Here is a 25013-nt window from a genome sequence, read left to right as displayed (position 1 = left end):
ATGAAGTATGTACAAATGCATAGAGATTGTATTCAAGCAGTATATTTTATCACAAGAGGATGCATAGAGTATCCAGCATGTAGCATAGGTCAGTGTCATCAAAATATTATTCATGCTTCCAGATAAAGCAAATGCAGTGTTTTCAGTCAGTAATGCTTGAACATTGTTGTTTAAAAATAGGAAGCAAAGTATGATTTCCCTTTGGAATCATGTAGAAAAATAGTTTGACTTTTCATACTAATGTTTGAAATAAATCGTTGGCTTTTGAAGATACACAGATTTAAACACATGGGGGCAGAGGAAGACGTGACATAGAAACTACACAACCTGATCCCAGCAATTATTCGAACATTTGTGCAACTCTGTGTAAATGTAAAATCATAAAATTAACACAGCTATTGTTTTAATAATTCTATTTTATCCCGTGGTTACCACGGTTATAAATTGAGATGATGACCTCTTCTGGGCTACAACAAATTTATTTCTATTTTATTTTTTGTGTGATTATTTATTAACCTGACGATTATTTTCTTATCAGTCAATTAATTGCAGAATACAATTTCCCAGAAGTCAAGGTGTCATCTTCACTTAGGTTGTTTAGCCCACAGATAAAATGTAAAATTCTCACATATGAGATGATGAAACTAAATTATGTTTGAAATATGTGTTACAGAGCATTTGTACTCAATACATGATGATTACATTTTGGGACATGTTGCAAACCAATTTATTTTTATTAAAATTGCACATTTTTATCATGATATCAGATTAGCATGTGACTGATTTTATGGTTTTTTTTTTTTAAATAATTTGTTTCCCTTTGTATACAAGTGTATATCTCTTAACTTTAGACTGAGACATTTTTTGAGTTGTGATGTGAGTCTATGGAAGCTATAAAAGCCATATTTCCCTACTGTCTGGCGTTTTATTGACATATGATTTATTAGGGATCATATCAGTGCATTTTAATCTTGTTTGTGCAAAAACACACAGAACTGGTTGAAAATATGACACACAGAAATGTGTCCTACAAATGCTAAAGTACATTTTGGGAAAGAATAATAAAGAGGAGTAATGTGAAAAAAAAAAAATGGCAAACATGAGGAAAGACACTGTCTAACAAGAAGACACACCCCACCCCGCCCATAAGTGCATTATAAAATAAGCAGCATACAACCATGCACCAACCCTCAGTAGAAACAATAGTCACTGATGTATATACGAATCTCTGTGCCACTGTCGAACATCTCTGTCTCGATCTCTACCATGATCCCTATCTCTGTCCCTTTCCCTGTCCTTGTGTCTTTCTCTGTCCCTGTCTCTGTCTCTATCTCTGTGTCTGTCTCTGTCCCTGTCCCTGTCTCTGCCATGGTAGTTGTGATGATTGTGTACAGGATAGTGATCCGTATTGTGTGTCCGTGGTGGAATATGCTGGTGATGCCTGTGCTGCCGATTGCGTTCATTGTGCGCCTGCTCATAGTCCTCCCCGACGTGTGGCTGGCTGTTCCCACGATGATGGTGATGGTGGTGATGGTGGTGGTTGCTGTTATGATGGTGGTGGTTATTGCCCCGGTGGTTATAGTGAGTCTCCTCCTCATCCGCTTCCACCACATCTTCCACCTTGGCGTCCCTCTCCTCGGGCAGGTGCCTTCGGGGGAGCCTCTGGCTGGGATCCCTGCTCGACTGTATGTCCATGCCACCGGATGTTTGGCTGTGCTGTGTGTGACTGTGGTGCTCCATCCGGCGGTGGTGGTGGTGGTGGTGTTGGCGGGTGTGCTGGGGTTTCTTTGGTTCGGTCCTCAGGAGCCGCTCTTCTTCTTCTCTTTGGCCCTCCTCAGCCCCCTGCTCCTGATCTGGGGCTGAAGAAGGCTCCTGGTCAAGGTGGTTCTCACGGGAGCCCTTCCTCTTGGGGGCAGCTGACTTCTTATTTTTCTGCTCATCCTGGGTTAAAAAAAAAAAGAAATAATTTGTCATACCATGCACTATACATACAATGTGTCTCATGGGGAGATTGAGGACATAAATGGCAGGAAAAATGTTAAATATGATGGGATGGAAACCATTTCAGATCAGAATGAAGAGTTACACGTGTCCTGTTGTCACACCTGTGGATTTGATTAAGTTGGTGGACAGATTTGGGGGTTTTAAATAAGACAGCTCATACTCTTACACCTGCACAGACGTCACTCAGACACTTTTAAGTTTGTTTTCACCTCAGTTTCAAACTTGCGTCCTCATAAGGGTTAAATCAACAAATCAACATTCTTGACATGGGAACTTGAAATTTGGGCAATATGCATGTCCCATTTCTGAGCTTCGGCAACCTACAAATACCCCTCTGTTGCTCTTTGTTTAATCAGTTATGCAAAAGTCAGATTCAGTGATCTACTTCTTTAATTTCAGTTTAGAGATTCACTGTGTGACATTAACATCTTGTTTGTTTGGGAGTTTTTTTTTTCCATTTATCATCATAAAGAGACATCCATAATCCTAGAAGTGGCAACATTTGACTCTGGTATATCTACAAAATTTAGCAAGATTTTTTAACTTTTTTTGTTCTGGAAATGTATGAAAATGAGTGCATATTTAACAGATAATGTGTACAACAGCATCAGAAAATGTAGTCCTGTCCTGACCTCTCCTTGATCATTTGTCTGTAAAAAGTAGCTTATACCACAGTCAAGCATATCCAACAGCAGCAGCCTGGAAATCCGCATTAGGAGAATTGTAAAGCATTCTGGTTATTACAGGTGTTTCTTTTTTTGAGCATTACCTTTTTGTACCTTTTCAACTAAACAGAGGGCTCAGGTTTATGGCATAACTTCTTTTCTTGCAGAAAAGCCAATTCTGTGTCTACACTACACTTTTAACTGAAATGAAATGGTGAAATGGCACTACAGTGGAATTTGAATGTATCTCACTCACCAGAGTGTATCTCATTTCTTCGACTTTCCAGTGGAGTAGGGTGAGAAGACATGAAATGAAAATGTTAGATGGATTCATGGAAGGAAATACTGATGTAGTTTGCACATTGTGAAGCTCCACCTAGCCAAACAATGGCAGTCCTGCTGAGCTTATGATTAACAGTTACAACAGCTTTTCCACATTCAGCAGTCTTGTGGTACTCATGAGATGGGTGGGATGAGATGAGATAAGATGAGAGACTATAAACTTGATTATTTATTTTGGTGAGGCATGTTTTTCCCTCCCTGACGTGTCTGTGTTTTTAAGTACCGGTATTGCTCTAGGACTCATAGGCAGTGTATTCTCAGCCAGCTGGGACACCAGAGCGTTGGCAGGCTCCATCTCTGGTGGATGAGTAGCTCTCCAGTAGGACTCCAGATAATCAGCAATATGCTCACAGGCATCTGTTAGCTGGTTCTCATCTAAGATGACATCAAACATTTCCTGCAGGACATTTAAAACAAGAAACAGCCCAACAGTAAGAAGCAAACTATATGATGATCTGTAACTGTGGCACCACTCAAAGCATAGCAGACATGTGGTAATCAGCCAGGTAAGTCTGTGGTTAGCTGTTGAGATTCAGATAAGGCAGTGAAATGAAATAAGATCATCACAAAAAATTGACACCCTTGTGAATAGTGGCATGAGCATACAGTGCCAACATAAAGGTCTGGATGCTGCTTCAAAACCACACCACGGTCTAACACCAATTTTTAAAGTAGAGTATAGGAACCAGTCTTTAGAGATATAAACTTGCTGCGTCTCCAAGCATCATGAGGTCATGACCTCACACTCTGTAGTGGTCCCTGCAGAAAAGTCAGGTTTTACCAGTTTAAATTCAAGCTAACATTCTGTTCATTCTTCTACTAGAGATAAAAATGTATTGATATCATACAGTAACTACCACTGCACCAATTTCTGACAATTGCCACTAGATGGCACTCACCGGTGGACATTGGGCAAGCTTGTCTGCAGCCACAAGCTGAACATTGAGGTGTTTGGTCTGAGACTTCCCTCTCGTCTTGATGAGTCTCGTTAACACCTGCACAGCAAATGAGCGAAGAGAGGAATGAGATAAGGCTGTTGGTATTTCTCAGCATAGATGTTCCTTTACCGTACAAACTGATGAGAGCTAAGTTATAGGAAGATAAATTTCATCCAGGAGCACAGTTCCCTCAGATGAGAAGATTACCTTCGGTGAGGAGATCTTGACGTAGACAAGGATCGGAGCCAGGGAGGTCTTGGACACCTGCAGAGGGTGGTTGACTGTGTCTGCGTCTAAAACCACCAGCTGCAGGCTGCGGGCAAGCTCGAATATACGCTCCACCTCCCCCTGGATCTGGGCTGCAAGGGCAGACATCGAGAACAAGACTGAGACCGAGAAAATCCACGCACATAATGAATTTCTTTGTTGACATTTAAAACTAGAGGCTGCATCTCGGGTAACTCGTGAAAATGTAACTAGATTATTGATCATCTTATACAAGAATAGGATTTTTTTTGATGTTGTTGTTGTTGTTATGGAGCCTGGATGCATTGAGACCTGAGGATCAATAGGTTTAGAGAATAATATATAGCAATATGCTGAGACGAAATCCCCCTCTCACCCAACAAACAAGATAATAGTTTGCTTAGAAATAAATTATTAGGCGATGTGTTGATTTATTTACACGAAGACTACAAGATAATTTCAAGCATAGGCTATCTCATGATCCACAACAAGTTGAATGTGCCAGCAATGCTAGCAAACAGAGTCATATTCTTAAATTACTAATGCAGAAAATAAATCAGTACAGAGCAAAAACAGTACAGACCTGTCAGCAACTTACAGGATGAATAGTTAATGTCTCGCAAAGCAGATAAAAAAAAAAAAAACTGTGATTGTGCCTGCTTTGTATTTACTTTACTAACCCACAGAGAGATTCAAGATGTTACAATTATGGGAGTAATATAAAGATTGGCCACTAGAGGGATGGCGGGAAAGGGGAAAGCATGGAGGAAGCCGTTTCTGTCCTTCGGCAAGTTAAAGATCGCACAGGTGAAAGTAAATCACATATTTTGTCTCTGTCAACCCACTTACATGAATCTATCTTCACGAATAATCATGTAAAGAGTGAAGAAACAGCATGTGTGTGTGTGTGGGGGGGGGGTGATACAGATATGAGGTAATGAAAGAAAGGAAGGGAGGTGGAGAAAAACACAAGGACTACCAGTGCTTTCAGTTATACATACCGGCAGCATCTGGGATGAGACGGCAATGAGAAAGACAAGAGTAGAGAAAACCATGTAAATCTTGTCCCCCATTCCGATAACAATTTCTTTTCTTCTTCTTCTTAATGATTGGGGGAAGATTATGACTGTCCTACTGTACCGAGGCAAAGAAAGTAATTTCCCAGCAAATATCCAGTGAATAGATTATCATACCTGACACAACTCACATATGTGTTCCTATTTAGTAGTTGAGTTTTGAGAAATAACTCCACAATGTGGTAACGTTGGTTGCTCCGTTAGTCTGTTGGTTCACAACTTGCCTAGAGTGAAATAACTCAGTAATTATTGGATGAAAGTGCCAAGAAACCTTATACACACATTCACGGTTTCAAAGGGATAAATCTTACTGAATCTATCGGATGCATCACTATAACTGTCCATGCATTCTTGACCCCCTCCCACGTTCGACCGTTAAACTCACTTCGGTAATCCTCTGATATTTTCATCGAGTTCTGTCGGTTTTAATTCATCATAGCCTCAGCTATACTGTACTCCTTTAGCATGCTGACACAATAAACTAAAGATGAACAGGCTAAACACTGCCGCTAGTACTTTAGCACTGTGCTGTGAGCATGTCAGCGCACCGCTGACTGCATTTAACACAAAGCCCTGTTGTGCCCAGGTTCGGCCTCACAGCTGCTAGCATTGTTGTCAGTTTCCCCATGTTTCCAGACGTGATAATACAAGATAAGATAAGAAGCTTTTACTGTCATTGTATAAAATGTTCCCACCAGAACGGTGCTTAAAAATAAATACAAAAGTCCAGCACAGTGTATTCTGAATGCAGAATTGTTAATATCAAGGTTGGTTGCACAGTCACAGAGGGTTTATTAAAAGGGACCAGACGGTCTTGGGGAAAATAAACTGTTTACTATAGATAAATATGCAATATAATAGCTAAAATAAAAAATGCTGTGGCTGTATATTTAGTGCACAGACATGAGAATGATATCAATCTCTTCATCTGATTCTCTAAAAGAAAGCTATTGTCCCAAAATGTTGAACTATCCTCTTTACTATCTTCACCTGTTTTCATTGCCGTGCCTGCAGCAACGTCAGGCAATATCATCCTGTTTATCTATACAACCTACAGTGCATACGAGAAAATCCTGAGAGCATAAACTGATGTGTCTTAGTGAGATGAAGAAAAAGTTCATTTTCAGACCTGGGTCAGATTGCATAAGTTGCTTGTTTTAGCCTCATTATGGTTCCCAGTGGTCACAGTTTGCCAACAGGGACATAACAATGAGTGCCAGAGAGCAATTAAAGAAGTTATTTTAGAAACTGATGTAGTGTTCTTTTCTGTGACTGGTACTGTTTGAGATGTCCTGATGCAGGAAGCTCCAAACAGATAAGAGAATACCCTAGACATAATTTGCCTCGCCTGCTGCAGGATGATAACCCACGTACCTAAATTGGATCGGGTGTTGGACCGGTCCATTAAGGCCTTTTTGCCAGGGTTGTTGAGGATGGACCGTTTAGCCAGAGAGATGTCTGCCGTGACCCGTGTGATAGTGATTCTGGACAACAAAACAGCAGGCGTTATAATCACAGACACATTTTAAATGGCGTTTTAAGTCCAAAAAAAAAAAGAGTTAAGAGTTAAATCAGAACTTACCTGCCTTCAAATCGATGTTTTAAAAAGTCAAATAGTGCTTTTTGCATCATATCTGTAACCTGGAATTAAACATAAACATATTAAGATTCAACAAATACAATCGGTGTTGGAAATGAACATTATAAGTGAACTGAAACTCACCTCTAAGCCCTTCAGTGATGGTCCCATTAGAACCACGGGACGCATTGTAGGCACTACATCATACATAGCCACCTGCTCCCCCTGTAGTCAGCAGATGAGAGAAAATATCTTTGATTTAGGTATGGCCAGCGTATGTAAATGTACGTTTCCGCTGTATGTATGGCATGTACAAAAAAAAATGACTTTATGCATTACACAGGCTGTCAAAAAGCTTGCCAACCTCTGGTAGTTTCTCCTTGTGTCGCCACTGCTCTTGGAATAATCTTTGTTTCCCCATGCCTCAAGTTATCTGCCTCCTTGTGCAGCACCTGTGTCTTCACCGGCCCCCTTTGCCAGCTCCCTACTACCTGTCTGCCTGCCTGCTTTCAACTCAACATGGCAGCATGCCACCAAGGCAGCATGCACCCTAAAGTCTGTCATTGTCTCACTACTTGGAACGTTACGTCCGAGTTCGCCCCCTCCTCCAAACTCTCCACCTCCCACCATTTTCTTATCAGACATCTGTCAAACATCTGTCTCCAGTCCAATTGTAGTTTAAGTTTGAGTCACACTTTAGAAATCAGGCAGTAGCTACAGCCTTTGCGCTTCAGACAAACTCAGAATAGTGTTTTGTGCTAACTAGAATGCAGAAGTGCTAAATTACCTGCTAGCATGCTATCTTTGTGCTGTGAGCATATTAAAAAACAAATGGCAACAAAAACCGTCTGTGATATTTCACATAGCTAAGCTAAAGCTAAGCTAAAAATCTGCTTTATCATATGGATTTGTCTTGCTTGACACATTCAGACCCCTGCTTTTGTGTGGTAAGTGTCAAATCACTTTTGACAAATGCAATTCACTTAGGGAATAATGTTTTTATTACTTTTGTGAACCTGTTGCATGCAGTGCAAACCTTCAGTCACTTACCGGTTTCTTTTTCACTTGCTGATTGGCTGTTCATACAGAAGGAGAAAAGGAGGGCGTAGTGTTAGCTGACCAGTCATCATAAAATCAGTCAGTTAATCAAGCAAGAGATCAATCAAGCAATACTGCAGAATGCAAGCGCGAATGAAGTACTAACCTTGTGACGGAGGAGTATATTTCTTCGAGTTCATATCTTGAGTTGCTTGCGTTGCCGCTTTGCTGGAATACAGGGGAAAGTTCTGAATTAGCTCTCGTGTGTCTCATCTTTGCCACTGAAACGGATTTCATCACATTTCTACATTTCAGCGCTTCAGCCATGATAAAAGCAGGTCCTCGTGTGTCTATGCAGTAAAAGACTTTGTGCTCAGAGACCGTGCATCTACTTATAGAAGACACGGCTATACGAAACTTCTGGTCCAGCACACACAGTGAGCACAAATCCAGGATCCTCTAGGTGTGTTTCTCTCACACTAGTTGGGTCAACTAAAATCTGTCAAAAAGATATATGGTTCCAGGCAGCACTCCAACTCAACCTCTTTACCTAAAATCTGTCAGTAGTGGAACTTTGTGCAAGCAAGGTGAGTAGCATCGACCTATTGACTGAACTAGAGAAAAACTGTTGATTTTAATGGGACGCTGAACTGAGCAGACACCAAATGGCTATTTGACATCATGTAATATTACATTGTTGTAAGTATGTATATTGAGAAATGTGTGTGAAAGTCCGAACGCCGAGTACTGAGTGACAGCTTTGCCTGTTATCACAGCTTGCAAAAACTGAGTGACGTTCAGGCAGAGAATTGTGCAACAGCTTCAACTTGTGTTTCCTTGTTGAGGCCCAAATCATTTCTGTTTCAGCTTCTTGGCAGACTGCATGATATTTTCATCCAAAATTTGCTGATATTTAGTGGAATCCTTCTAACACTGATCTATGAAATGTTCCAAAGCAGAACATTTCCACCCCTGTGATTAACAGGTAAGATTCAAGGTATTATTTTCCTTTGTTCTATGCTGCTTCTTCGCCTATACCTTTCTTGATTGTGGCCAAAGAGCTTTTTAATGTTTTCTAATTTTTTTAGGTTGATGAAATTCAAAGTAAACGTCCATTTTAAGTCTGTTTGTCTAAAGTCAATGTCTGCATTCATGAACATATAAAACCCCCTTGTATAGAAGATAGTGTAAAGAGCAGCACGATGTACATACTTGGCTAAGGCCTTGGCAGCCTTCCTCGCTTGGACTTCTCTTCTGATGAGAATGGTTTCCAGATTGACCGGACTGGGGATGAAGCCAACCACACCATCCTCCTTCACTGGCCGTCCGATCCACCATTCATTGTTAAACTTCTGGTCATCGAAAAGAGGGCAAAGAAATTGAATGTGAATGTAAAGCTTGCTCCACTGATGGGTTCATACTGGGGCACAGGTTGAAACTAAAATTAGGTAAAAATGTGTTGAAGTGCATTGCGGTCATTCTGTGTCTTTCTTAAGCCTTTGTGGTCCTGTCCTTGCACACGAGTACGAGATGAGTATGTCATTTTTGCATGACTTATGTGTGTTTTCTTCAAACCTCTTTGACATGTAGGAAGTCCCTGGCCTCAAAGGTGACGGCCTGTCCTGGTACGGGGACGTTGTCGTCGTCTGCTGGCGTGTAAGAGAAGTTGCAACGTACAGCAAATGCCACAGGCTTGTACTGAGGAAACAAGACAGGTGTTCATTTTTAGTTTTTTACATCCTTTGATACTGACATAACAGTAGTTAAGCAACCCAGAATCTTTTTATACATATTGTACGCCTGTTCACAATAGTAAATAATCATTTATTTGCTTCTTGCTTCACTGTCAAGGCTTGCTGGGACAACAGAACCGTGTTATCAGTAACACCTGTTCTGTTCCTAATAAAACAAATCAATATATCTGCTGTGGTAATAAGAGCATCTTCCTCTTTGTGGCATGGTAGCTGCAGTAGGCCTCCTCCTGACTACATGTTGGTGCTGTAATCCCATCAGAGTCAAATGTCAGTAGCATGCCGTTCAGGCTGCTAATTACTCCACTTTGGAGAGGTGAGGCTGTGGGAGAGGCTGCAGGGTCAGCAGGGGACGGGCTGAGTCTGTTCACCGCCTTAATTACAGAAAACCACCGGGAGCGCATTATATCTGTGGGGAAGGATTTAATTCAGTATGCAGTAGGACATATATCAGCAGGAGATGCTTATACGGGCTAAGAAAGGGCAGGTTTGATATCAGCTGGTGTTTTTTTTTTTTTTTCACATTGTGTAGACCTTTGCTGTCATGCCCACTGAAAAAGTGGATATTCACATTTTCTAAATACACTTCTTGAAAAACTGATTAATTTCAGAGGTTACAGTAGTTCAAATTTGTTTTTAAAAGTTGGCTTATTACATTACCATAAACACTGGTGACACCTAGCGTGTTTTATTGGACTTAGAGTAACAGTCCTCAGTTTTCTTGTGTTTGAGGAAGACATTTCTGTAGCACATAATAATGGGTATTTTGCAGAAAACTTTCCCTCCGTTCCCTAGTCAAGTTGCGTGTTACGTCCCCCTCAGTGGCAGTGCAGGTGTCTTTGGATGGTTCGTGAGCTCAGTCTTCCTGATCAGTCACACTTGATAAGTTGCGGATAAGGTCATGGCTGAAGACGAGTGAGATGCTGCCACTCGTTGGATGCAGACGCTCGCACCATATCTCGCTTGTTGTCTTTTTTTCTTGACTGTAAATCAAATAAGCAATCTTCTTTTGCAACTCTGCTGTCTTTGTTTATTCATAGGCAGATGCAGACTGTGGTGAGAGATCACTTGATTGTAAAGGGCTATATTAAGCAAGTGTACTGGAATAAGGTAATAATGTGTCTTTTACTGCATAACCTTGAACTGCATGGTCATTTCTCACATTGCAAATTTCTCAAGTTGGTCCATTTAAAAGTCATTTAAAAGACTCTACTATATTATATTGCTATATAGTTAGAAAGCACTAACTGAATCAGCAGTAATTGATATTCATATCATATAGTATATAAGATATTCATATGATATATCATTATTATCCTACTCCAGATACTGATCACATAAAGGCGTGACAAGGATGAAGTCTCTTTTTAATAGCGGAATATCGCTCCGCTAATCTGATGTCTGTGTTTTACTGTCTGCAGTGCAATAATGTCCTTGACAGCAGCCTCTCCGAAAGATGGGCCCGTTTCAGGCAAAGGGCCGTGGTGAGTCGGGCCACGTGACTCCGTGACGCAACAGTGCAAAAGTACCTTGGCCTTTTCCAGCTGCACCTGGGCGTTTCTCTCCTCAACGACGTCCGAGTCCTGACGCTCTCCCTGCAGGAGACGAACAGTAATCAATGTGTGGTCATACCATCAGACTTACTGGAAGCGGTGAGTTACAAACGTGGGGGAAAAAAAATCAGAATCAATCAGTGCAGAACAGGCTGGGATATGGTCCTTAGTATGGCTGATGCTTCAGAAATATACCAGAAACATACCATAGTGCCTCTTTTTGGATTATAAGCACCCATAGCTTTTAAACACACTACACCTCCAGTCAGTAACACTCTATTTCAAAATACCCCAAGTCTCCAAGCTAAACACAAGAAAATCCAAGTGATGTAAGTGGGATAATTTTCTTAGACTCAACACAGCTCCCTTAGCCCAAGTGGCAGCCTTAATAAAGCCAATATGGAAGAAAAACTGCAGTTCCCCAAATGGCCACTAGAGGCTGGGTCCAAAAGCGAGTACTTTTACAATTTTTGACAATTGTGAGGGGAGTGAATTTTTATATATATCTTAAAGTTATGCACAATTAAGGAAGTAGCCACTTTGTGTGACAGGTGGGTGTCGTCTCAGCTAGCTAACTATCCCACCCACCCGTCTCAGCTCCACCCACACCCTCCAACCACTTTTTGTATTAGCTAGGAGTAAGGCGGAGTCAGCCACCGCCAAGACGGTGACCGCCAAAGCCAACCACGCTGAGCTTCAAAACCGCTTTTCAGGTATCCCACACCGCATGGAAGTTTCATCCATCTTTATATACTGTCAGTTACCCGCAAGACGTTGTGTAATTTCATTCACAGAGTTTTTTTCCCATGCGACTATAAAATGGAAAATTGGTGGAGTGTTTCAAATGCGAATGAAGTTGCAGACGGTTTCAGGAAGATGGAGCAGCTCTTTTACCTCGTACAGCATATTCCCGAGGGCCAAAAAAAATCAACCCAGTGCCGTAAGCAAATGCCAAAGAAAACTATATTTTATTAACTAAACTCAGTGCTGTGAAATGTCTTATAGTTTCAGACGGATTCAAATATAATTCAGAGGGATTATACTGCTGAGCTTCTGAGTTAATAACCGCTCCTTGATATGCTTTCTCATTTGCTGTTTCTTTTTCCCGGAAACCTCCTGTCTTTAATTGTCAGGAAGTGTTTCAGAAAAATCCCTTCTGGGACGCTCGGGTTTTATGTGCAATGTGTTCCAGAGATTAGATTGTCCCCTCAAAGACATGGAAATTAATGCCCTCTGTGTCATAGCCAGGAGGTGGCACCCCCCCCCCCCCCCCCCCCCCACGTCAGTCTGGCACTCAAGATACACACTCGAATCCCAAAGTCACAAATCAGCTCTGATGTTGTGGACAGTTTGCTCAGTCTGATGCATTTTAACAGCACAGTGATCCTGAGTCCTTGGTGTGACAAAGTCAATATTCTCAGATCTAATCTTGAGCTTGCTTTCACGTATTCTGTGGACAGCAATGACATTAAACTTTAAAAACACCTTCGTTGATATATGCAGCGTTCTGTTTTACTTGCATTTCAAACATTTTCATTGAAAAAAAATTATACTAGCAATGTGGGGTTTGGTGTCTTGGGGTTTGACCCACTGCACAATTTTCTTGATAAACTGCAAGTAATAAGTGCTCTTTTCTCGTTGCGGAGTATTGAAAACAGACTTTTGGTGACCTGATATCAAGAGTCTTTGGCAACAAGAAGATATCAGATAGTGTTAGTGAAGCATGGCAGAGCTAACTGCACTCTACTGTAGCTGAGCCAGGACAACAGAGCGAGGAAATGATCATATTGAATGTTTCGACAAAAGATCTTTTTTTATTTTTTTTTTCCATCTACATGGAAACAATGGAAACAAAGGAAGGATTAATGTTTTTATATTTAGGCCACTCAAAGTCACTCAAGCACACTGAGAGACTGGTAGCTATTTGGCAACAAGAAACCATAGAAGCAATGACAGCCGAAATAATCTTTTGCAATGGGGCACGGGTTCCAAGCTGAACTAATCTCACCTTTGCTGTGCCGCAATTATGGCGACGACCAATGGGAGCGGCCGACATGGTTAAAGGACATATGATGCAAACAAAGAGTTCGCCAAAAGTTTGTTTGTCCTACCCCTTAATTCACCATGCAAACAGAGGGCTCGGAGCATTAGCTGAACCCGGATGGAACGTCAGCATTGTCGCTCCCATTGGTTGTTGGCTCATAGTTGAGATTGATTCAGCTTGGCACCCAAGTACTTCTTGTTTTTCTAAGGATTTTTAGTTATCCAACAAAGGTTCAAAAAAGGCAACTGGACTTGTAGAGTCGTAGAGTTGCCTTTTTTGAACCTTTGTTGGATATACCATGACCTGGATGACTGAGAACCTTCACAGACTTAAGGATTTTTAGATCTAAAGATCCTCTCTAAATGACAACTCAATGATGGACTCTAGATGCTGCATTGCTTCTAGTCAAGCTTGCATTGGAAAACATGTGAAATGTATCACAAGATAAGAGGATTTTGGTTCAACATGTAAACCAAACCACAGTTTTTTTTTTTTACTTGGCCTTAACCAAGGCATTCTGTTGCAAAGTCTGATCTGTGCAGCCCATCCTGACTAATGCTTCCTACAACCGGCATAAAGCTCTGTCCCTGGATCAATCAAACAAAACATGATGTTGCACTCAGAAACCGTAATTGCTCCATCGTCAATGTGCACTTCATCAAACAAGAAGATGAAATTGATTCGTATTTTGCCCATGACCGGGACGCTTTTTTATGTTGCTGAGGAGGCTAATAAGAATACACTGAGTGAATGTGAATGTCAATCCAGACGGTGTTCAATGTTCAAACACAGCAGTATCGCTGGCTCTTTTTCACCCCATTACCTGCTTCCACTATAATTCCAAATGAGAGCACACTGCGCTGCCTGACACCAGCGAGACAATGACGATGATGGATGATGCAGCGTGTCATCACTACTATAGGCCGACTGTTGTAATGAACTCATCTTCAATATCAAGACTGTTTGTGTTTTGGTGAGACCAGATTTTAGTCGGGGCGTAAAAGGACAAAACAGGCGCCTCGTTCACAAGTCCAAATAGTTTAAATTCCAGTGGAACACTTTGCATTTAGGAACCTGTCTCATTAGCATGCAGCGCAGAAATGAGAGCAATAACAAAAAAGAAGATTCTGATGAGTTCAGGGGTTCAGTCAGAGGTTGGGCCGAGCACAAACACATAAGCGCTGTTGGAGCATCGGTTGCTGGCTTGGCTAATGTCTGCACAGCGGGTGCACTGGCTGTGCAATGAGGTGAGCCAACACACAGTGAATGCACCAGAAGTAAGATTTGTGTGCAAAAGATGGGGCAACTTTGCTTTCTGTCAGAATTTAGCGCATACACCCCTACTGGTTGATCTGTGAGGCTGTACTCATAGATGCACACTCACTGTAAGACATTTTCACCAACTTATGGAAAACACACCGCGCCCTTAACGCAATGGACAGATGGTCGATGGGAATGTTTACAGGGACTGGGTCATACCCAAAATACTGAATAAATTATGACAATGGCGCACGATGAAAAGCGAAGGCGTCGTTAAAAATATTACAAGTTGAAGAAGACTGTCACTAAAGTCATGCAGCTTTATCATTTGGGGGATATGAATGTGTGCACAAGGTTTTATGGCAGTCCATCACACAGAAGGACAGACGCCGCCATCCCCAGAGCCATGCAGCTAGTGGTGCAAAAACACTATTTGTCTCCCCGCAGCCATGTTCATTGACTTGAGCTGGAAGAAACAAATCCAATGTCAAAATGCATCTCGGCTCAAAAGGGATTCAAAGAGAAAGGTGTCGTCATAAACACAACAACACAAGAAATAAGTTGCTATAGTTAGAGAAAAAGAAATAAACTGGAAACCAAATACAAAACGGATAAAATGCAAATTGAGGTTGCATTTCAGAGAGCTGAACTAAAATATGATGCCCTTAAAATAGGAAAGAACATAAAAAAGCAAGCTTAGAAGTAGACAACACCTCAGATAATGTGTCAAGAGAAGGATTAGGACATGATGCAGTAACAAGGCAGGATAGTGCTGGCAATTAGAGAATACATTGTTGAAGGGATGCAGTGGAGACGGTGTCAAGACAGAGGATTCAGCACGAGGAGGAAGCAAATCTCCGCGGGGCACAATTATGCCCAGGCATGGGTTTTTTTTGTTTACCCATGCCTGGTGTAGACATCTGTTCGCGCAGCACCCGCCTCTCCTGCGAGCCAATGTCACCCAGCCAAAAGTAGAAAACGCCCCCGCTGAATTATTAAACAATGCCGAGCTTCTGCAGGTGACTTAGAGATGTCTGGGAGAAGGGATGCACGAAACTAGAAAATTAGATGAATTATTGAAAGGCTTTGGTTTATAGTATGAATTGTTATAATTCACAAATATTACATTATTGTTGTGGGTTCGGCTGTCTTGATGGACTTGTCTATGGTCTGTGGCAGTTATGTGGATCTAAACAAGTTTTTTATCCGTTAAAGCTACACCCATGCTTGTAACTTAGGTTTTTTGCCCCATTATATCAGGGTTGTTTTCTCAGACTTTACAGCTTAAATCATTTGTCAGCTATTGATTGTCAACCGACAAGTTATTATTCTGTAAATATAATCTGGTCCCAGCCTCTCAGTGTAAATGTTTTTCTATTTGGTATATACACCGATCAGCCACAACATTAAAACCACTGACAGGAGAAGTGAATAACATTCACCATCTTGAGACAATACAATGTTCTGCTGGGAAACTTTTGGACCTGGCATTCATAAGGATGTTACCTAGACATGTACCACCCACCTAGACCAGACCAGGCACCCTCACATCATAGCAATGACACTCCTTGATGGTAGTAACCATCCAGCAGGATGCAGCCTCACACAGGCACACAACCAAAAACGCTTTAGGAACAACTCAAAAAACATGAAAAACAGCACAAGGTGTTGACCTGGCCTCCAAATTCACTAAATCCCAAACTGATCCAGTATCTGTGGGATGAGCCACAGATAGGACCCAAAGACCATTGGATCTAGCAACCACAGGACACCCTCAGAAGGCCCATGTAAATTCTCTGATGAGCCACAACTGTCTTGGAGGCACAAGGGAGACCTACAATATTAGGAAAGTGGTCATAATGTTATGCCTGATAGGTGTAAGTTATACTTTGACGTTTACTCTAATGATTATAAGAATACAAGCACTTATTTGGGAATTCTTTTAACTGATATTTTATAGTCGAGATGATCAATAAAGTTTGAAATAGCTGGAATATTAACTGATACTTAAAAAGATCATTCGTTGCAGCTCTTTGTACAGAACATCTTTATTACATGACCTTTAAATGAGCTGAAACTGTCTCTTTAAGGACCAGTGACATCCAGAATTCCTGACTAATACAATACATAAAGTAACTTTCTCTCTATCCACCGTTAAAGCTGCCAAATAACTAATCTAAGTTGAATTTTCTTGTCCACTCTTATTCCAACTCTCTACTTCTTAATTGACCCCTCCTTTTTTCCCCTGACCTCCTTCCTCGCCATCTCTTCCTCCCCCGTCTCTCTCTGGGCTGGAGAGCCATCCTGGCCCATTAAGGTGATTACGAGGTTTAAAGGGTGGGCTAAGGAAGTTGGAGGACAAGTAAAGCCACATCCTCTCGTGTGCCACCTGAAGGTGACTTCTTTCCCGCTCGAAAGTGTCTACACAGCTCTTTTGACACACGCCAGGGGAGTGCATTAGGAAAGCAGCGTCTGATTGGGGAGATGGACTCCATCCCTGGACTGAAATAATCAGAGCCATCGAGTCACCAGGAGCCAGCTGGCTGGCCCGGGAGCACTGCGATTCCCCAGAGGACAAGCTCAACTCTGCACCGGGTCTTAAAGAGATGGTGATATGCAGCTCAGGTTCGCGTTAAAGCTTTTTCACATTTTTAGTTTTTATTTAACTAAAAAATAAAAAAAGAATACATCTGACTGAACTAGAGGGAAAAACACTAAGAGGTAAGTCAGCTTCTACAGGCCAATATCATAAAGTACAGTTATGGGATAGGGAAAGTGAGCAGACTCTGATTCAGATTTCAGATTTCTAACTGAGCACAATCAGTCTAATAAAACAAGAGTGTTGTGTGCAACTAACAGAGAAACACCTGATCTTATAAATCGCTGCTGTAACCCTCTTGAACAAGCTTCAGGTCTCATCATCTGTACAGCGGATTAAAAAATAAATAAATAAAATCTATACACCACTGTTCATAGAGCCGGTGGTGCAAAAAGAACTGAACGAAGATAGTTAATATCAAAACATCCTACTTTTATTTTAAAAATGACAACCCTTCACAACCAATATGACACATTTAAAAGGGAACTACTGTTTTTTCCAACCTGGACCTTATTTCTGGCATAAAATCCCGTCATTTACTCACCCATATATCTTTGGTGTCATTTGGAGTCATTCGGAAGATATTTAGATCTGCGTATATCCATATAGTGGGAGTGACTGGGGCACCGAAATGCAGCCTTTAAATAAATAACGCATTATCTGCCGTGAAACTCGTTCATTTCACCAATATTTTGTTATTATACACTAGTGCTATTCTCTGTTGAGTCAGGAGTTACCTGTTATCTATTTGCGGATGTGCAGCGGTTTGTTGTTCTTTGGCCAGCTGTTCCTCTCTCTGCCTGTGCATCCTCCTTTCAACGAGCTCCTCATCCGTATACTCTGGCTCAAAACGGTAAGGACGTCTATCATAAACAAAGTCATCGTCCACAACTTCAGAATCGGAAAAATATTCAGCCATGTTGCAAAAAACTAGCAGTAGCAAGCCGGTGAAATGTATGCGTTTCGCGGGAGATAATGCGTTGTTTCGGTGCCCCAGTCACTCCCACTATATGTATATACACGGGTCTAAATATCTGACGAACGACTCCAAATAACACCAAAGTTATGTGGGTGAGTAAACAATCGGATTTTATGCCAGAAATAAGGTCCAGGTTGTTAAAAACAGTAGCTCCCCTTTAAAGGAGGGAGGGGGGGGGGGGGGGGGGGACACAGAATGAGCTAACCTGTAAAAAAGTTTGACTAAGCTACTGAACTACAACATGCGTTTCATAAATCAACCACTTAATCCTTAACCTATGCAGTCTTATCTTTTGTAAAACACATAATAAATAAATAAATAAATCTCTCATTTAATCTTTTCTTTATTGGAAAAAATGTCCATGTCTCATTCAGCTCCCACAACAACATATGCAAACAGACAATACCCCGGAGGACGAGAGTCTGAAACTGCCTCGAAGTCAAGGACAGGTAGGTTTTGAGAGGATCAGCCAGAAGGAAAATAAATCCACATTTGAGCCATTTTATCTAAAGTGAGGGATTTGACAGTATAAAGTAAAGTAACTGCTCCTAAAAAAAAAACTAGACAGTTGTCTAGTTTAACTGAACTGAATATGGATCATTCCCATTTAGGAAAAAAAAAGTTTTTTGTCTAACTGACATGTGATTGCCCATGTTCTCCGTTGTAAGGCAATGTTCCTTCATCTTATCCGTTTCAGTAATCAGTTAAGTGAATAAGGTGGTCAATAGGATACGATCGCAAACATAAAAAATAAAAAAAACCCTGGTAGACAGTAAATCTGTGGCAGTGGTGAATCACAAAATTCCCTCCTCGCTGTGGTAGATGTGGTTTATCAGCACTTGTGGCAAGTATCCCCCATGCAGCAGACACTACACAGTTGTGTCTGTAAAGATACCATCCTTTCTGCGTACTCACCCAACAAATGGAGAGCCGTTTCCGTGGCAACCATTGAGAGAAAAACGCAACCTAAGCATAAATGGCTCCCTCGGATAAAAATACAGAGAACACGTAAGCCGAGGGTCGTCAGAGGAACGCATGCGAAGAAAAATAAATGAAAATAAATAAATGAGTAAATCTTCTACACATCCAGCTCTCCACTCCACTGCTCCACCAACCTCAGACTGATTAAAGACATTAATTGAGCAGAACATTAAAATCAATGAGAGATCCATGGAGGAGCTTTTGAACTGACTGTTGGCTCTCCATAAAAAATGCCACTACTATTAAGTCGGCTTGGACTTTCTGAAGACACATCTCTGCTACTGTACTTACCAAACACTGACGAGGCCTAATAACTCATCATTCCATGCTGGTTTCATGCCATCATCATACGCCAGTGCAACACGGAAAAAAAGATGTTTTCATGCATAAACGGCACAATTCTTCTATGGTAAAATAAAGGAACCGGAGAGTAAGATATACTAAAAACACAGCAGTAGATTAGGTCCTATGTGGAGCTCTGCATCAGGATAGAGTTTAAGAAGCAGTAGTGACGTGAAGTTTGTAAAGTAGAACTCCACAGTGACCTAGAGAGCAGAGTTTAGAGCATTCAGGTCAATATTAAACCATCCTGTGACAATACGATGTTCTGTTTAGGACCTGTACCGGTCCAGGGTCAGGAAGCGGGCCAGAAAAATCACCACAGACCCCTCACACCCTGGCCACAATCTGTTCAGACTCCTCCCCTCAGGTCGGCGTTACAGAGCGGTGTACGCCAAAACCACCCGACACAAGGACAGTTTCTTCCCCCGGGATGTCGCTCTGTTGAACTCTGAGTAGTCACAGAGTGTGAGTCCATACACATGATCAATAAACTATTTTTGTATATACTCACTGTACAATAACCCCAGTTCGGTGTATATATTATCCTGTTTTTATGTGTACAATTTGAAGATTTATTTTATTTTTATCTTATTTTTTTTATTTTATTTTTTTATTTTTATCTTATTTATGATGCTTGAGTACTAGAGAGGAAGGTGCCGGAGTCAAATTCCTTGTATGTGTCATACTTGGCCAATAAAGCTGATTCTGATTCTGATTCTGATTATGCAGGGAAACCTTTGGACCTGGCATTCGTGTGGATGTTACTTAGACATGTAGCACCCACCTAGACCAGACCAGGCACCCCCACCCCGTAGCAGGATGTAGCCTGACATAGGAACACACACAAAAATGGTTTAGGAACAACTCAAAAAACACGAAAAACAGCACGATGTTGACCTGGCCCCCAAATTCACTAGATCCACAGAGGCCCCTCCCTTCAACCCATAGGACCCAAAGTCCTCCACTAACAACACTGTGTTGCCAGACACCACAGGACACCCTCAGAAGGCCCATGTCCATTCTCTGATGGGTCACAACTGATTTGGAGGCACAAGGGAGACCTACACAATATTAGGAAGGGGGTCATAATGTTATGCCTGATTGACGTATCAAATGGATGCTTTTCTGTAATATTACATCAACTGACATTTGTGAACACTGCGTTAGCTGTGTACATATCTGCCGACAACCAGAAAGAGTATACAATTTCATGTCATTAGTACAGCCTGAAACGTGTCATGTTTGTGTTGGACCAAGTTTTGGTTCACCCACGTGTCAGGAGGGCTGGTGGCTTAGCTGTTGCTCTGTGCTTACATTAGAAGCTGCCCATGCAGATACTCATATCTCGGGATTTTAATATGCAGATACATTCCAGTTGCAGGCCGATGCCTCATTAAAACCTTGCAGATTAATAGAGAGCAATGCATCAAAAAAAAAAAAAAAAAAAAGAACACGGCCCGCTCCCCAAACACCGTTCACTACAGTTCATTGTTGTCTATGCAGCAGGTCACTAATCTAATTGTGACTAATTTCCTGTCAGCCCACCAATGAGCAGCTGGCTCTGAGCCCAGGTGTTCATGGGAAGACATTACTCATGTTTGCCCGTGAATATTTTCTTATTTTGGAAGCTGAGGAGCTGAGGGATAGTGACATTTCCGCTGAATTAATCAATCCGCTTTCAGGTAATTTACTGTGCATTTGCTTTTATGTATTATTCTTGAAACTGCGATGATTTCCGTGCTACTCTAGCTCCTGGGCATTAACAGCCTGTTCATTTGCATGCGGCGTGTGTTCCGATCCAGTTTTCCCCCCAGCCCAGCCTAATCAGCTGCTTTGCATCATCTGTCTGAAGGAGACTGGCTCCATGCCCTTGGCCCGACGCTACCATAGAGCAGATATGGTCGAGCTGGCACTGCCATCTTTACTTTGGCACGAGTCTCTGTCTGTGAAGTTTAAGGCTGCATCGCAACCCCTTTCAGCTCCAATTATAGATCAAAAGAGGCAGCAAATCTGTATCGTGAATGTAATTTATGTCATACAGTACTTTCAAATGGGTTTTATCTCTATTACTAATGTTCCCAGTTTGTGTTAAAGTGACTTCAAACGACTTCAATTAAATTACCGTTTGCTGACCTATGTCCACCTTTTTTTACTTTAAGAACACCTCGCATTCTTTCATATAGAGTCATTTGCAATTAACAATGACATCCGTGTCAAATGCTTTATTACAAATTATCTGTAACAACAGTGGTCTTCAATATGCACTTCGAAGTTGGATACGTGACGTGCAGAAGATGACAGTTTTGGGCAAATAGTCTACAGTTTTAGACAATCCATGTGGAAGATAAAGTAATAAAGAAGCCACAGCCACAGTTCTGACTCATCAGAGAATGGACATGGACCTTCTGAGGGTGTCCTGTGGTGTCTGGCAACAGATTGTTGTTAGTGGTTGTACTGCTCTTCATGTTTTTTTTTAGTTGTTCCTTAACCGTTCATCAAGGAGTGTCATTGCTATGGGGTGGGGGTGTCTGGTCTGGTCTCGGTGGGTGCTACATGTCTAAGTAACATCCACATGAATTAATACCAGGTCCAAAAGTTTCACAGCAGAACACTGAATTGTCACAAGATGATCAATGTTATTTACTTCTCCTGTCAGTGGTTTTAATGTTGTGGCTGATGGCGGTGTATGCTTCAGTTTACATTTTAACAGAGAAAAGGTTGTGAACTTCAAGTCTAACAAGTTAAGTCCGTGTTTTCTATTGAACTTAACAAATTAGAAGGTGGCCTTTTGTGTCTAAACGTGACCAAATCCAAGACATTTTGGTAACTTCTATAGTGGTTTTTGTTTGCTATGTTCATAAGAAGAGAAATTAGTGGAGGTTAAAAAGGCTTTTAAATGAACTCACATTTTACCGTGAAATACATTGGTATGCAAGTAATCAAGTAAGCATGCTAAGGTTACAACTTACATTAATTAAATCACATTCACTTGTGTTTCTGTTTTTGTTGAGCTTAAAAACCCTCCAATGAGTTCTGTAACTCCTTACAAAGAGATGTTATCCTTAGAAAGATCTGAAACTGTCATATGGATTGGAAAAGTTTCTTAACGTTTGAGAAAGACAGTGAAAAGGTGAAAAGTACACATATAAAATATATTCAGTATTGGATGACAGCGAAAACTGGGAATTAGAAATGATTGTTTTGCCATATTTAGATGTTATTGGAAATTAAATGTGGAAAGAAACAAGGCACGGACTAAGAAAAGGCCCAAAACTGAGCGAGTTTAAATGAGAATTCACATTTTTAAACACACCGAATCATGATTTAGACGTTGCACTTTGGGGATATTCCAGCACTGCTCAAATCTCCTGCATTGTCAGGAAAATATTCAAAGAAAATGTTTTCATTTGATTCAGTGTTTATTCTTGATATCCCAGCCAAACTTGGACTGGCCTGCTGTGCCCGTTTAAGGTTTCTAGAGTACCTCTGGGCAACAGGAAAAAATGTCTTTAATTCATTCTTTTTAATATGGGATCAGGCATTACACTAAAGCAACGCCACAGCAGTAGCATCACATTTCCATTTCATCATCATTTTGCAGTAAACGATGTTCTCATTCACGAAAGAACATCGTAGAGAAAAAAAGAAAAAAAGAAAGATGTCTGCCTCCCAGAAAATTGAAGCCACAAATTGGAAGGAAAAAAAAAAAAAGAAGAATTGTTACAGAAGGAAAAGGCAATCTATCTGGATCCTTCTCTTTCTCTCTCGGCCTCTCTGGGTCATGATTGTCTCTGAGTAAGGAGATTAAGATAGCATGCGTCAATCCAGGATTTAGAGACAGAGAGACAAAATGCAAGCTCCCCACCGGCGGCCGACGCGGCTGCTTGGAGTGCATTTGCCCGAGCTTACCGACAGTCATCAGATAGAGACACAATAGCTGCATTAATTTTATCTGAATGACTTAATCCAGACTTGCGTGGCTCCTGTAACAGATACGCTTTCATGTATAGGTCACTGAAGTCTTTCTGCTCTCCACACTGCACGGCGTTATGATGCACGTGATTAGATTTGGTATAAGGAGGGGCACGTGAGCGAGTGGGGGGGGGGGGGGGATTATGAAAAAATTATTTTGCCGGCCATTCCCTGTTATGATAATTTCTCACTTATTGCACAATTATCAAACCATCACTGTCTCTCGACCTGTATGACATTTCTCTGCCGGAAAAGCTGTGAATAGGTATAATAAAACAAAAAGTGTGCAGAGAAAATGTAAAAACAATATAGATATATACAATTGTAAACTTGGAAAGAGGTCAAGCGAGAGTTCTTCTGGAAGTTTCCAGACATCTCTTATTGCTCCACTTCCTACCTGGAAGGAGAGCAGGTATCTGCTTGTAATGCCCCAGTAACAAATACTAAGAGGCTTTTCCTATTCTAGGTAACAAGCAGTGGGGCAGCACTAACCAGCACACCGCAATCCAAGACAGTAGGCCATCCATCCAGACAACACTGTGAGGTTTCCTTTGGCCGGCTTCTACCTCTGATTCATTGTCATAACATTTCTGTCAGAGTTAACAATAATTTTTCTTTCTTTCTGAAAAATAAATACCCGGAGATCTTTTAAAAACATCCTTCGCCCCTATTCTGGACATTTTTCAAACATTTTTTGGCAACTGGGCCGTTTGAAACAAAGCCAACGACTTTTCAGCCGCTCTGGCTGACATGTTTGAAAAACCAATGCTTATTCGCACACCCTGCAGACACAGAGCGGCAACGGTATTTATCTGAAGTCTCGTTTCTGGCCATACTTGGGGTCGTACCCAGCTTTCTTTTAGATGTTTTAGACCCACCTCAAGAATGAACCGAAGGAGTAAAGCTGCAGGGCTCTTTTTTTAATTAATAGTCCTCCAAGTTGTAAGACAAAATGCACAAAATATATGACAACAGCAATAAAACAATAAAGGAAATAACATTAACAAACACGTGACTGATGATATAACTTGTTCATTTAGGTTTGCTCGGTCCAGACTAAGTCAGACTTCATTTAACACTCAGCTCTTGGGGGTTGCAAAAGTTTGTCAGGTTAGTGAAATGTTACCTGAATATCTCAAGCTGCTGTACTGTATAGGGTGACCAAAACCAAACTGTTCTGAGTGTCTCCGCAACATGGCGTTATTTCCATTTGTTTCCCAGTCATAAGTAAATTTATTTTTCCAAGCCAATGATGACAAGGTGCATTATTAAAACACTATAATAATGTAGCGAGCCTATGGATCACTAAGCCCATGGACTGCACAGAATGGCTTCCACCTGCTGCTGTTAATGTGAAACTTCTACCCCACGCAAACTGTGAGTAAATCCAAACAGTTTCAGTTTGTTTATCGAGAACAATCCCACATGGAGTTCACAGCGAGGCCGGGAGTGAGAGAAAAAAGCAAGAAAATAGATTTAATCCATCTGATTTTCAGACCATTGCTTATGTAACGCTCCCTTATTCCGCCGGACGCATGGCATGATACAAGCATGTGGATACTCATCCCTATCGGCCCTGCGCATTGTGACTGTTACAGAGAGCGCAGTGATGTGGAAAGGCCTCGCGCAAGGATTAACGCTCAG

The 25013-nt window shown here is 41.3% G+C and overlaps 1 protein-coding gene across 1 annotated transcript in view; it reads right to left on the bottom strand.

Annotated features, from left to right (window-relative positions):
* Positions 1–574: 574 nt before the first annotated feature.
* cacnb2b (calcium channel, voltage-dependent, beta 2b) overlaps positions 575–25013 on the bottom strand; it is a gene marked incomplete at its 5' end in the record, with an annotated part of 33991 nt that continues 9552 nt past the window's right edge. Inside the window, 12 exons of the mRNA XM_084547476.1 lie at positions 575–1941; positions 3235–3408; positions 3911–4006; positions 4157–4308; positions 6646–6755; positions 6854–6912; positions 6995–7075; positions 7901–7926; positions 8055–8116; positions 9101–9240; positions 9464–9586; positions 11169–11234. Coding sequence (XP_084403602.1) covers positions 1207–1941; positions 3235–3408; positions 3911–4006; positions 4157–4308; positions 6646–6755; positions 6854–6912; positions 6995–7075; positions 7901–7926; positions 8055–8116; positions 9101–9240; positions 9464–9586; positions 11169–11234 — 1824 coding nt within the window. The 3' untranslated portion in view covers positions 575–1206. The remainder of the gene's footprint in view (positions 1942–3234; positions 3409–3910; positions 4007–4156; positions 4309–6645; positions 6756–6853; positions 6913–6994; positions 7076–7900; positions 7927–8054; positions 8117–9100; positions 9241–9463; positions 9587–11168; positions 11235–25013) is intronic.

This window comes from Chelon labrosus (assembly GCF_963514085.1).
Source record: "Chelon labrosus genome assembly, chromosome: 6".
Classification (NCBI taxonomy): domain Eukaryota; kingdom Metazoa; phylum Chordata; class Actinopteri; order Mugiliformes; family Mugilidae; genus Chelon; species Chelon labrosus.
This window is presented reverse-complemented; position numbering and strand designations above follow the sequence as displayed.